This window comes from Bombus pyrosoma, linkage group LG9 (assembly GCF_014825855.1).
Source record: "Bombus pyrosoma isolate SC7728 linkage group LG9, ASM1482585v1, whole genome shotgun sequence".
Classification (NCBI taxonomy): domain Eukaryota; kingdom Metazoa; phylum Arthropoda; class Insecta; order Hymenoptera; family Apidae; genus Bombus; species Bombus pyrosoma.
In genome coordinates, this window is record NC_057778.1 from 12,972,889 (window position 1) to 12,985,839 (window position 12,951).

A 12,951-nucleotide genomic window follows, 5' to 3' on the forward strand; every position below is an offset into this window, starting at 1 on the left:
ACGTAGGAGACACTAGAAATCACGAAATTGACAGATCACCGGTGATCTCGCGTCGCAGTTTGAACGTTTCACAAATAAGGTAAAGAATTGAACTTTAGATATATTTAGTAGTAAAATTTATTGTACGAATCCAACAGAATGACGGTTCAGAGTGTTAGAACAGAGTATGTCGAGAATTAATTTTAGAAAGGTTTATATATTAGGTTGTCCGAAAAGTATCTTTCGTTTTATAAAATGATAATAGATGGACAACAATTTCTGTTTTATATTATTTTATTGACGATCCATTTCGTTATATCTCTATTATTATATTCCTGCATAATTCAATAAACTAATATGAAACAAAAAACATTGTGCGTCTATTATTTCCTTATAAAACGAAAGAAACTTTTCGGACAACCTAATACTATAGATTTGGCTCCTATGGAGGGGATGTCGCCGGGGGTGTCGCGGGGACCCAGGTCAGAGATGGCCATGCTGTTACTGTTTTCTTACACTGGAACACTCTCTGCGTTGTTGTTTGGATGTCCTGCGGGATGTTCGTTAGACCCCCTTGGTTTTTCTATCACTAATTTATGTTCTAAGAATGGCCCATGGGCAAAATCGTGCGACAGAGATCGAGTCCATCGGTGTTAAGTTTCTAATCGAGCTACAAACACGCGTGGAAGCTTCGATAGCGTAATAACTAACAATAAGCCTAGAGAGGGAAACTCATTGACGCGATCAATGTCCCAGTTGGCTAGCATGGAATTCTCGGCGAATGGAAATTCCGATTTGCCAGATTACGAGACCTCTGATCCTGATTTTGCCGGATGAAGTTACATCTATAGACTGTAAGTTCAACTGCTCTGGAACGTCGTTCTAATCCATACGCGATAAACAGAAGCAAATAAATCACTCGCCATGGTGCACTGATTAAACGTATCGACGATCGGCGTAATTTTACCGTTTCGAAATGAATTTGCAGTGATTAACGCGCGAGTATTGTTCAGACGATAAGAAATTAGGGAAATTAGCGACTAGTATGCGCGCGGTAAGAACGAAGCCGAGCGTTGGAACTCGTGTGTATGTATGCTTAAGCACTCTAGCCCTTAAATTCCTAATGAAACTTGGCGAAAGTTCTGTGGAAGTTGCCGTTGTAAAATATCCGGCTTTACTTCCGCCTGTGTCGAAATTCTCGCGGACTTCACACCCATAGCAGCTATAAAATTCAGCTGGTTTTACCAACTTCCGGCATAAAGCCTGTTGGCCTACGTATTGGGACTCCAACTTTTTTTCCTACGCTCCTTCATAAACTTTGCTCGATATTAGCTATAAGGATTTGGCCTCTACGTCGGCATAAAACTTGCAAATGCGGTTTAATTCGATGGAAAACCTTAGCAAATAATTCTCAACCACCTTATGGAAACAATAATGGTCGATTTTCAAGCACGCCTCAGGATTACGATCGTTGGGTAATTACGCACAGATGTATAAGCAGGTTTTTCACCGAAGATAATTCGATGACACCGCGTCCTGTCTGTTTCATTTTCGCACCCCAGTCGGAGACGATAAATTGCCGCCATATATCCGTGATAGTGTTACTCGAGACACTTTTAGGCCTTCATATTGTCACGACAATAACAGCGGCGTCCCTGCGATAGCCATTTCCTTCGCCCGTTGTTTTCGGTTCTGCAATTAAACGATCCTTCGCGTAGACAGACGAATTCCAGGCGAAATCTCAGAAATGTACAATGCTGCGAATCGTTAAGAATCTGTTTGACAGTCGTAGACGATTTCCGAGATTTACTTCTTCAATGCAAGCGTTCAAAAGTTTAGGATCGATCGCTTCGCTAATAACTTCATCTGTTCGAACTGCATTTGTCGAAACGAAATCGTAGACAGAGCTCGATTAACCGAACTTCCGCCGATTGAATTCGTCTATCTGAACACAAACAAAAAATAAGAGGAAACGGAAGAACTCGTATTTAAACGAATACCAATTACAGAAACTATTATATTTGTCCAAGTCCAGATAAATGCGGTTCTACTGTATCGAGTATCGTCATGATTTACGCTAAATCATCGGAGGCTGTAATGTTCATTAACGAAAGTGTATGCGAATAGGATTACATTTATAAAAATATTCATTCTTACAGTGTTCTTGCGAGCTTAAAATAAATTCTTCGTTGGAGGAAAGTAGCACGTAAAACGATCAATCCATTAAATTGTATGATATTCATAGTAATCGAAGCGCTGGAACGGCACCGAGTACGAGCATAAAATCGAACTGTTTATCCGATCGAAGTGCAAGCGGCGTTGCATCGCAGTGGTTTTTCAGAGTTCAAGCGAGGACTCCAATCAAGTCGAAGAGTCCCACGGGGCATTGCGGTCGGTACTTAGAGCAGCTTCCATTACGTCCAACCACTTCGGCTTGAAGAATATCCCGCGGTAGTGGCTCGTGTCGCGAGCTTGTTGGTCTGAAAAAAACATCGACTGGTACATACATCTGCACGATAATAAGGAGCTTTTCCTTTTTTCTCTATGCCGTGATATCTCGGCGCGATAACAAGGTCTACCGTACCGTTGGTCGACTCGTTAACAGACGGCCATTAAATTGTCCAGGTATCATACGATTCTTTGCACGAGCCAATTTAAAGAGCCGGCCAACGACTGTTACCTGCGTTATCTTGCGAAACTTTTCTCGGTCGTTCGAAACGAGGGTTGCAAAATAAAGAAAAGAAAGAAAAGAATTCAGATATAATGGTTTTGTTAGAACAGGTGATAGACGCGTTGTAAACTGAATTCGGTAACCAGGTCGACTAGAAGCGTCTGAATCTACTTCCGATCTTATACCTTCAAATTATTCTCTTTTATTCTTTTGTATACTTTAAATTTATTCTTATATTAGGTCGTCCGAAAAGTTTCTTTCGTCTTATAAGGAAATAATGGATGCACAACATTTTCCGTTTTATATTATTTTATCGAATTACGTCTGATCCATTTTGTTCTATCAAGATAAAAATCACAACGTTCGACAGATTACGTTTCACGTTTGTATAAAAATGCGTCGTTGTAAAAGACGTGTCTGTAAAAGAAAGACACTTTTCGGACAACCTAATATCTTAAAATATTTTCCGAGATTTTCGAAAATCGAAATTACAAATTTCTGGGTCAGTCGATGAGTTGCAAGTCTTCTCAGAGTCGATAGTTTTTCTTGAAACGAGGATGACAAGACTGATAAGATGGTGAAAAAATTGGACAAGACTAAACGGAATTTCCTAGAGTCCCTCCCTTATTCTTACTACCTGACCGTTTTCTCGTGCCAGCTAGAAGATGATTCCGCGAGCCGAGCAAACGAACACGACAATATGTCGTGCATATCTCGCGTGCTCGTAAAAAGTCAGAAACGGTCGGGCCGCTTTCATTGCGTTTTTATTTCGGCTGCCGTCCTCTCTTATTTCGAATCGGGATGACTGGAGAAAGAGGGAAAGCACGCGTTTCGCTGGCCTCGCTCTTCCGTTTTATTGCTACCGTCCTGCCGGAGATACGAGGTGAAAAACAATATAATTTCGTTATCAGAGCGAGAAGAGTCGAAACGACCCGTTCGTGGTTCCTTCCAAGCAAACTCTTTTCTTCTCTCGAATTTATTGTAAAATACGCGCAATTCTTTCTTCCTTGATTTGTAAAGACAATAAATTGTAGTCGCTGTTTGAACGTTCCATGCAATCCGGGAGCATCGTCTCTTCTTTTGAAGAGAAGGGAATGTAGAAAATTGAAGTAACTGCTGTTCTTGATCCTACGAATGCTTGAAACTGGAAAGTCCTTGTTTCGAAGAAATCGATACGTTTCTTGCAATTTCCTTTGCTTATTTTTCTAACGTCGATCAGCATCACTGATCGGAGCAATTTGTATACTCGCAGTTGTGTTTTTGTTTTTATTTGAAACTGACAAGAACCGGGGCGAGTTTAATAACACCTCGTTCCCAGCTGGAAGGCAAACAAGTTGTCCCTATGATTCTTTCATGTCGCCTTAGCCAGTTCCATTTTCTCAAATTACCCGTGAGACCGTGTGAAAGGACTCTCAAGGAGGACAACGCTTCCACTAACGCGATAACAACTTCAACGGAAAAACGTAGTTCATTTGCAATTTTTATTCACCCCTGTGAACATCCTTCGCGGACTTTTCCATTCGCTGTTTGCGTTTTGCCTGGCAAACGCTATCACCATATACATTTCGATTCCTTGTTTAGCATTAAAACTACCAGCGACTAAAATGTAAAAGAAAAAAGTTAGAATGGAAACGTCTATGAAGAAATATAACGTAAACATGACGTAAAGAACAAATAGAAAATTGCTAAGCCGAACTAGACTCAGACCGAAGTAAACAAAAATATTGTTCGAATCAAACGAAGAGCAAATCGAAGAAATTGAAACAAAGAAATGGAAAGGAAAGTTATGAAAAATTATAACGCGAAGGAACAAGCAAAGGTCGAAGGGAAATTATCCAAAATACATCTTTGTAGCACGAAAAACGACAAATTCATCATTTTGATCCCTCTGGTAGTAGCATTAATCGTCGTTACGTCCTTTCGCTGAAGAAAAATCCAAAGACGTCAGAGTGGAATTGGAAACTCAGAAACATCCTACGTTTCAGACGAGTTTCTCAAGTTCCTCACGTAGAGCCCGAGAAACGCGCAAAATGGAATACATCGTCGACAATGTCGGGGACATTTTTCTGGAAGAAAGACGAGCATACAGAAACTCAAAAGCTTGTTGAATATGGTGCAGCTAATTCGAAAGCTTCAATACCCGTGTCGATATTGACCCAGATTTCACGAAATCTGTCCGAAACAGCTGTTTTCTCTTTTTTAACTAACCGCATAGCGATTCGATTTTGTTTGAAGAACGAATCACGTATCGATTATAATCTTGAAAATTGAACGAGGCAAAGTCGTCGGAGATGAAATAACGACGAGGACGAGGCATAGATTTGGTACAGCGTTTTCCTGGTTCCGAGCCAGTCCATTTTCTCGATTCGGTGGGTAGAGGTAAACCGCGTAGAATTTTCACGACAGCGAGGATATCGTCGGCGGCCGAGGACGACGACAATGCGGCGTCACGGCCGCCTGCGGGCCGTCTTTTTTATTCATACGTCCCTGGCTCGACAGTTTATCCGCCCACGAGCCGACATGCATCAGCCACGTAACACACACGGGCAAATGCACGGGTAGCCAGCGTGTGCGAGGTGCACGCGTACAGAAGAAGAAGCTGGCATACCGTCGAGAAGCGAGAAAGCTAAATCAAATTTGCTTTTCTACACGGTTTGTGTATCCACTCCAATTTGCGCCGCCTTGGACCGGCCGAAAAAAGGCCTGGCTCTTTTTTTCGCCGCGCAAAACGAGGTCGCGCCGACGAAATTTCCAGCTGGATCCTTTAGCGCATTATACTCCGCGCGAACAATGGCCCCTGCCAGTACCGAGTTCCGTCTTTTCTCTGGAAACGTGGATGGCGATCTTTTCGATCTCTGGCGGTCGGATTCGCGGCTTGAAAATGATCTACGCGCCGTTTTTCGAGAGCAGGAATTTTCCGTAATTCCGAACGCCGGGTTAATTGAACTTTGCAAAGCGGCACAAGGTTCTCTTGCTAATTCCGTTCCGTTTCGACTTTGAAAGGGTTGTCTCTCGCGAAAATTGCTAATGTCTATCTACTTATTAGGTTAATTGTTCGCCTGCGTTAAACTTTGTCATCGAGGCAGAATGGAATTAGAAAGAGACGACGAAGATGAAATTTGCAAGTAGGAAAATTACCTTAACCGAATTAACGGCGAGCTTAAAGGAATCTACAGGCAGGTTGAAGGACAGATTAGGAAGGACGAATGGAAGCAATTCGACGGGATGATTATGAGAGACGAGAGCTGCTGTGTGACGTAAAAGCTAACGGAGGAACTTACGTGAAGATCACGTGCAGAATGTCACCAATGAGTCCGTTATGTCTCAGGTAGTGTTCCGAAGTTTCGCAAATGGCCCTCAGCAGGCATTCGTGACCCTGATATCCGTAGCTGTGCAGAAAGTCAGCAGAGCAAAGTGAAAAATAAAATAAGACCGTCCGTGGCTGACCTACTACGACTTCTGGGTCAGCATCCGCGTGCACCTATATTTTTCTCTACTCTGTTCTACATTTTTTTCTTTTACTTTTCGAACTACGAAATACTCTACAGCGCCTTCCGTAGACGAATACAATAACCTCTCAGTGTAATCAATTTCGAACTCACTTGACGAACTTATTCTCTACAGCTTGATAAAGCGTAGCTCTGTCCAGGCTTCTCTTCCTTCTTCGTTCCTCGGTATACAGCCAGAGTTTCTCATCGCTGGCGTTCGTTGGCAGGCTGTAAGTCGCTTCGAAGAAATCGGCTATGGAAATCGATTTGTATGGCTCCTCCAGTGGTATCGCCAGCGCGACGAACAGCTTCAAGAAGAACACGTTTATCACTTTCAACTCGATTCTTCCTTCGCGCGAATCGATAATTTCTTATTGTCCACTGCTACTCTGACACTCACACCTGCGGTACTTTCTTCCGGGAACGTGAGGGACCGGATGGGTCGATGAAGTATCTCCGCCAACTCCGAATTTAGGAGTCTCGAGCCAGTCGGATGGAATATCACCAGCAGATTGAGCATCAAGAGGCTATAAAAGAAGATTTTGCTTCAGACTGGTAAACCGTGCACGTTGCTCGTAAAACAATTTTCACGATATATCAAAATGGCTGCGGGATACGACAGATAGAGATCGAAAGAAGTACGGAAAACTTTCTCGACCGATTTCTAACGTCCCTACGTTGTACCGCGACTATCGCGAATCGGACGAGACCTGATTAACATTACAAATGAACAGGCGCTGAGCGAAATTGAAGCTGCTTTCATCGGCCGGATGAAAATTCAACGGGCGAAGTCGGAAGACGGTGGAGATCGTTTAATTCTCTTTAAGGAGTTCTAATGCGCGAACTCGCCTGGATGGATCCGTTAACGAACGATAATCGGTTTAATTATTGAACGTACAGAAGTTCTTGCCGATGGGTCGACATTTTCGAGGACACTTAACCGTAGGCTCGCAGAGAAGACTCAAGTCTGACGTTCTGCAACTTCCTCTCGGTTCATTTTCTCCGCGCAAACCGGTTCCTTTGTTAACGATATTCGCGATTATTAACGATAATTACATGCGAACGCGCGAAGATGGAACTGCTGGACGAATGTAGGAGGGGAAACAGTAGTTTGATCTGTAACAGTCGATATTTCGAATAAACTGTCATTGAATCGTATAGACTCAAGAGCGTCGTTGTGTTTGAAGCTTCATTAGCATCAGTTTCCACTAAATTTCACGATGGAATTTCGTTCTTGTCGACTCATCGCCAGCGATATTTTCCACTGTTGTTCCGGTGTCAAGCTTTCCAAAGTCAGCCAAAAAGTTTTTACGCGTTGCCGGCCACGTTAGCGGACGGTAGCACGGTTTTCAAATGCGATTACAATTCTCCACGCGCGGCACCTCAGATATCGTGGCGGCCTGGGGTGGCGGTGATTAAAAAACTTCACCGATTTTAGCGTTGGCATGGCTGGTGAAAAAAAGCAAGAGAACGAGAGGGCTACGGCAGCTGGAAATGCTGCTGTGCTTTAACCATGCATACGTAAATGAGCCCACTTTTCTGGGACTATTTCCTGTTCTTAATTCTTCTTCTCGTTTACATCAATACACACGCATCGCACCGGCAACGAGCCGTTCTCCACCTAAGAGTATACGTCCGTTTAGCCATCAAGATGCGATAATAAACACGCGACAAATATTTTCTTTTTATTATTTATATTGAGATATGTATAATTTTGTGTCCTAGACTAGATTGGCCGCGTGGTAGTGACACACGTATGTGAATATGAGTGTATGGAAGTGTGTGCACAGCGTTTCGAAAAACAGATAAATGCAACTGTTCCGTTGGCAACGTGGTATAGAAGATGGTAAGACAAAGAGAGTGTTGAGACGCGTGCAAATGTATATCGATGAAGATCCTGCAAATCGTTTATTAAATAAATCTAAAACTATTTTAATATAAATTCTAAATGTAATCTTAGTGTTCCTTTACTATTATTTCGGCGATTAAGATCCACAATTCTCAACAATTTAATTTGTACTTTACAATTTGTCCAGCTGGACATTTGGTAAATTTTTCTAACTTAATTGCTAAATAACATGTGGATGGCTACCCCCAGCGGGATACCATCTTCGAGTTTGACTATTTTATTTCTTTAGCAAGGTCAGTGGGGTGTTTTCTGTTTAGTCTTCTTTTTATGAGAGTTTTTTCTGCTTCAGCAGCCAGCTGGTTTGGATGTGTTGTCGTTCTTTCCTTGTATGTTTCTGCGTGCCTGTCGATTTCTTCTTTGACCGTTGGTGTTTTTAAGTCTTTGCGTATATCCTCGCTTCTGACATATCATGGGGCGTTCGCTATTATTCTCAGTATCTTCGATTGTAGCGACGCTGGTTTATTTATGTGGCTCATTGCTGCTGTCCCCCATAGCGGTATTCCGTACGTCCAGATTGGTTTTATTATCGTTTTGCAGATTTTTAGTTTATTTTCTATGCTGAGTTTAGAGTTTCGGCTAGTTAGCCAGTACATATGTCTTCTTTTTATCCGTATTTTGTCTGTAATTGATATAGTATGTTGTTTCCATGTAAGTTGTGTGTCTAAGTGAGCGACAAACGTGAATGCGTCTCAAAGGAAAGGCTCTAGCGAGTTTAACCACAAACGAGGACGTCGAAACCGTGACCGATGAAGAAAATCAAATAACTTCCGACTTGATTACCTATAGGGTTAATCAAGTTCCTTCGTTTATTTATCTATTTACTTCGCCTTTATTCATCGCGGGATATGCATACGGTGATTTGAACGTACGAAATTAGAATATTTGCAAACTTACGAAAGTAGGCGCAAAAGCGATGCTTGGTGTATTGCCAACTAGTATATATAATAGTAAAAATTATAGTATAATAACACCGTTGCTCAAAAGAACGCGGACACTTGCTTACTTTCGGCAGAATATAATTTAATCAGGAAATTACGAAGAGAAATGTGCGCAGGGCGATTTTCCTCTTCATCGAGGCTATCGTAGAATATTAAGAATATTAATTATAAGATGAAAAGTACTTTTAAAAGTTAATATGGAATAAAATAGTTGGCGTTTATAAGCGTCGAACGTTATGTTTTATTTCAAGTTACAACATCATGTTAAATTACAGAACCGTAGAATTATTTGGCAACAAAGTGATTACCAACCGAATATATGGCTGAATTTTCGTTGAAAATGCACGGAACAATGCAACACATCAATATATACAACTACTCGTTTTGTACAATGTACTGTACGTTTATTCCGAAAGCACTTGCAGTCGCTAGGGTTCTGAAAGTTAGATTCGAAGAAATTCTACAAAGTTCATAATTATTAATTCAGTGTCGTACGTAGTATCCTCCGCCACGGTTCCAAGTTTGAATATCTCGCGATTGTTAGCGACGAAAAAACGTAGGCGCCTGAATATCTCTCCTGCCACCTTGCGACCCTTTTGTATTTCCTTCTCGTTGTTTTGCTCCAGAAACGTTTATTCCTCGTGCATCGACCGCTCGTGCATGACATATAGCGACACTTTTCCGTTTTCACAAACAGGTCAGAGACGATTGTTTCTCCTCAGGACGAAGTGCCTATTCACTGCAGATGCGTCTGTTACCTTTTTACGGGGACGGAGCGCCGCCGTGTCGATGTTCTCCTTTTTTCCACCACCGACTACCATCGTTCAGTAAACTGTTTCACCATTTCCGTTCTATCTACTATACGCCACAGTAGCCATCCAACGTTGCTGCAAACTTCCCTTTATAGATCCTGTCACGTGTTTCTTGAAATTAATAATAAGTTTACTACCGAGACAAATCGACGAGATTTCCTGCTCGTAATAGGCCACGATTAAAGTCGGATTTCTTCGAGTATGGTCCTTGAAACGAATGGCACGATTGCCGAAAAGATTTGCCATTTCCTTGGCGCCTTGAGACGCAGCTCGAGGAATACGAAATTTAGATTGGATCGTGGAAAAACGATGTCCTGGAAATCGGTAGAAACACGAGGCTCGGAGATCTCACCTTTACCCCTTCACTTTTTAAATCCCATGTCATTCCGTAGACCATTTTGTTAGCACCGCGAACATATGAATAATGGATCGCCATAGCAGTAAAAATAATCGGTTTCCGATCTGTAAGTATAATTATAAGTTGTAATTTCCGAATGGAATTTGCATCGGTTCCTGTGGGAAAATTGTTCGCTCTTCTTTTCAGCGTTCTTCTTCTCGCTCAGTTTTTATTCTAGCCATTTTTGATTTCATTTTATCGATATTTATCGAATTCCATAAAGCATTATTCGTTACGCTTTTCACATTTTTCTCGCCATCTCTTTCGTCGGTTTAGAGAGAAAACTTAGGTTTCAATTCCGATAGGAAATATCGAATATCTAAACGAGTGCGAAACTATTATTTGCTAATTCGATGCACAATAATCGAAGCTATTTTATAAATTTCATGGCAGCTCGTCGAGCGCCTCGCATCATTCAGCGAGTTTTAAAGATGCCAGATATCCAAACGAGCGATAAAATTCGATTTACATAATCCATGTAAAAAGCTTCCATGAATTAATATCCTCTTTTTCTCTTCTTCTGCCGGGAATAATTGAATTCGATGCTTCTTGCGTGTCGATGAATTTCAACGGCGATTTATTAGATCGTCGTATCGCCGGGACACTAAACGTGAGAAATTTCTACACCTCGAACGTATTAATATTATTTGTCATGTGTCTTGGATATGCATATTTGATATATCATTCGCGAAGAATTTTCGATAGAAAGCGCTTCGTTTCGCAGAAAAATGCAGCCGTTTCATGGAATATTCTGCGGAAGGGTTCGCAAAGGATGATTTCACGAAATTTCAATCCGTTTCTTTCGTTGCTCCATCGATTGTTCTTCTATCGGTTTCCAGATTTTTACCAGACGAGAACAGATAGCCGCAAATCGTACGATCACCGTGAAAATTTCATTTTATTCGTTCGATTTGGAGAAAATGAAGGAAGAAGAAAGAAATAGAGAAAAAGGAAGGCTTTAAAGTAGCGAATGTGACTGAGAAAAATTTTCGGCGAATCCAACGGGTCTGTGTTTCGCGTCCGGGCAGGTCGTTAGATTTTCGTCGGGCATTCGCCCGCTACGAAGTTCCGACGGTCTGTAATTTCCTCTGAGCGTCGACTATTCTAATTTTAATGATAGAGATGTAACGTGCCCTCGGCCGGCTCTCAGAGACCGCGGGAAATCTGTTCAAAGGCGCGTCGAAATTACGATTCGCACACACGTTTTAAACAGAGATTCACAATAAACCAACTGCGCGGCTCTGTCCTGACCGATCCTTTCTCATCTCGGATAATAAACGAATAGCTGGAAATTCGCCGTTGTTGAGCAGCTTCGATACGCGAAATTCTGAATGGTCGAATTAAAACTACTTCGCTTCTGGTAGTTATTCGAACGCTCAAGTGAATTCATTACCCTGCTTGGTACTTACTGAAGCTATATTTTCTCGGCGAATGAAAATAACGAAAGCCATGATAATCGCATTAGCATATGCGTATTTCGAAAAAGGATTTCGGTATATGAGAACTTGGAATCAATGATCCAATTTGATCGATGAATTCAAGGATGTTCTAGGTCTATAGGAAATATAGGTCGATGAAACGAGTAACAGAGGTCAATGAAAGAACGTTTTATCGTCTAATTAACATAGTTCCTACTAATTTTTAATTATAATTGAAAGATATGCCTCATCTGCCACTTGTCCACCTAAACTTTCCTCATCGTCTGGATGTCCAGTATTAATACTACAATCAGTGCTCGATATTTATTAAGAAATATCCTCTATTATCAATTACGAAATAAATAATATTTTTTAAAGGCTCTATGATGCAAGTCGCTTAGTTGCCAACCCAATGTTGCAGGGATAGAAATAACCGGATAGCTTTGGAACATTGTACAGACAGTTCCTTTCGTACAACTACGATGATTAACATCAAGCACTTAGACCTGTTACATATACTTAAGAGAAGAATCGTGGGCTATAATTGAGATAAGTCAGTATACAGCATGCGATAACTATTCGAGCAAATTTATCGTTTCAATTCTAGCGGTTTAAGTTCGTTCATGGATCGGCGGAACAAAGAATTTCGCACCTACATCGTTACCGAATTCAACGGAGAATAACTATTTCCTGAGACAGAGAAGAAGCGAGAAATCAGTGGATGAAGTGTGTCGCTATTTTTCCGGCTTCCTACCCAAATGCGAATAAATTGTCGCCGAAATAAACCAGCCTCGCAGACGTGAAAGCATTCATTGGCCTGTGGGAAGACGAATGAACCGCAGTTACCGGTCGACGAAATATGTTCAACCTCTTGAAAACGATTTCTCGATGTTTTCATCCATCGATGGAAACGAAATTCGATAATTCCATCTAGCAACGTGGTCCGATTCTCAAACAAGCAGTTTTCATCTTTCTTATAGCAAATGATTGCTGTCAGATATTCGCAGACGGTCTTCGTAACAAGTAGAACGAGCCATCGGACCATCTGATCCGCAAAATCCGATTCTTTCTTCCTAGCACGTATTTCCTCTTTGCCCTCGCAGCTCTCACGGCTATCAGCCGATATTTGCGAGCCGCTCGGAATCAACCGGCCTCCTATTCAAAGAGGAAATAAGCGTCGAGGAGAGAGAGAGAGAGAGAGAGAGTGAGAGGGAGGGAGGGAGAGTCTGTAAGAGAGAAAGAGGAGTCGATCTTTTCTTCTATTCTCTGTATAATCACTTTTCATAGTATAATCGTTTTTCTCCACTCATTAGCCAGCTAGTTTTCATGCACCGAGGCC

The 12,951-nt window shown here is 41.7% G+C and overlaps 1 protein-coding gene across 1 annotated transcript; it reads right to left on the reverse strand.

The window, feature by feature from the left end:
* Positions 1-2,021: 2,021 nt before the first annotated feature.
* Positions 2,022-6,889, reverse strand: LOC122571267. Its single transcript, XM_043734836.1, has 4 exons — positions 6,539-6,889; positions 6,253-6,446; positions 5,932-6,039; positions 2,022-2,459 (listed from the first exon to the last, which is right to left on the reverse strand). The coding sequence occupies exons 1-4, from the start codon at positions 6,656-6,658 to the stop codon at positions 2,324-2,326; spliced, it is 558 nt and encodes a 185-aa protein (XP_043590771.1). The 5' UTR covers positions 6,659-6,889; the 3' UTR covers positions 2,022-2,323.
* Positions 6,890-12,951: the final 6,062 nt, after the last annotated feature.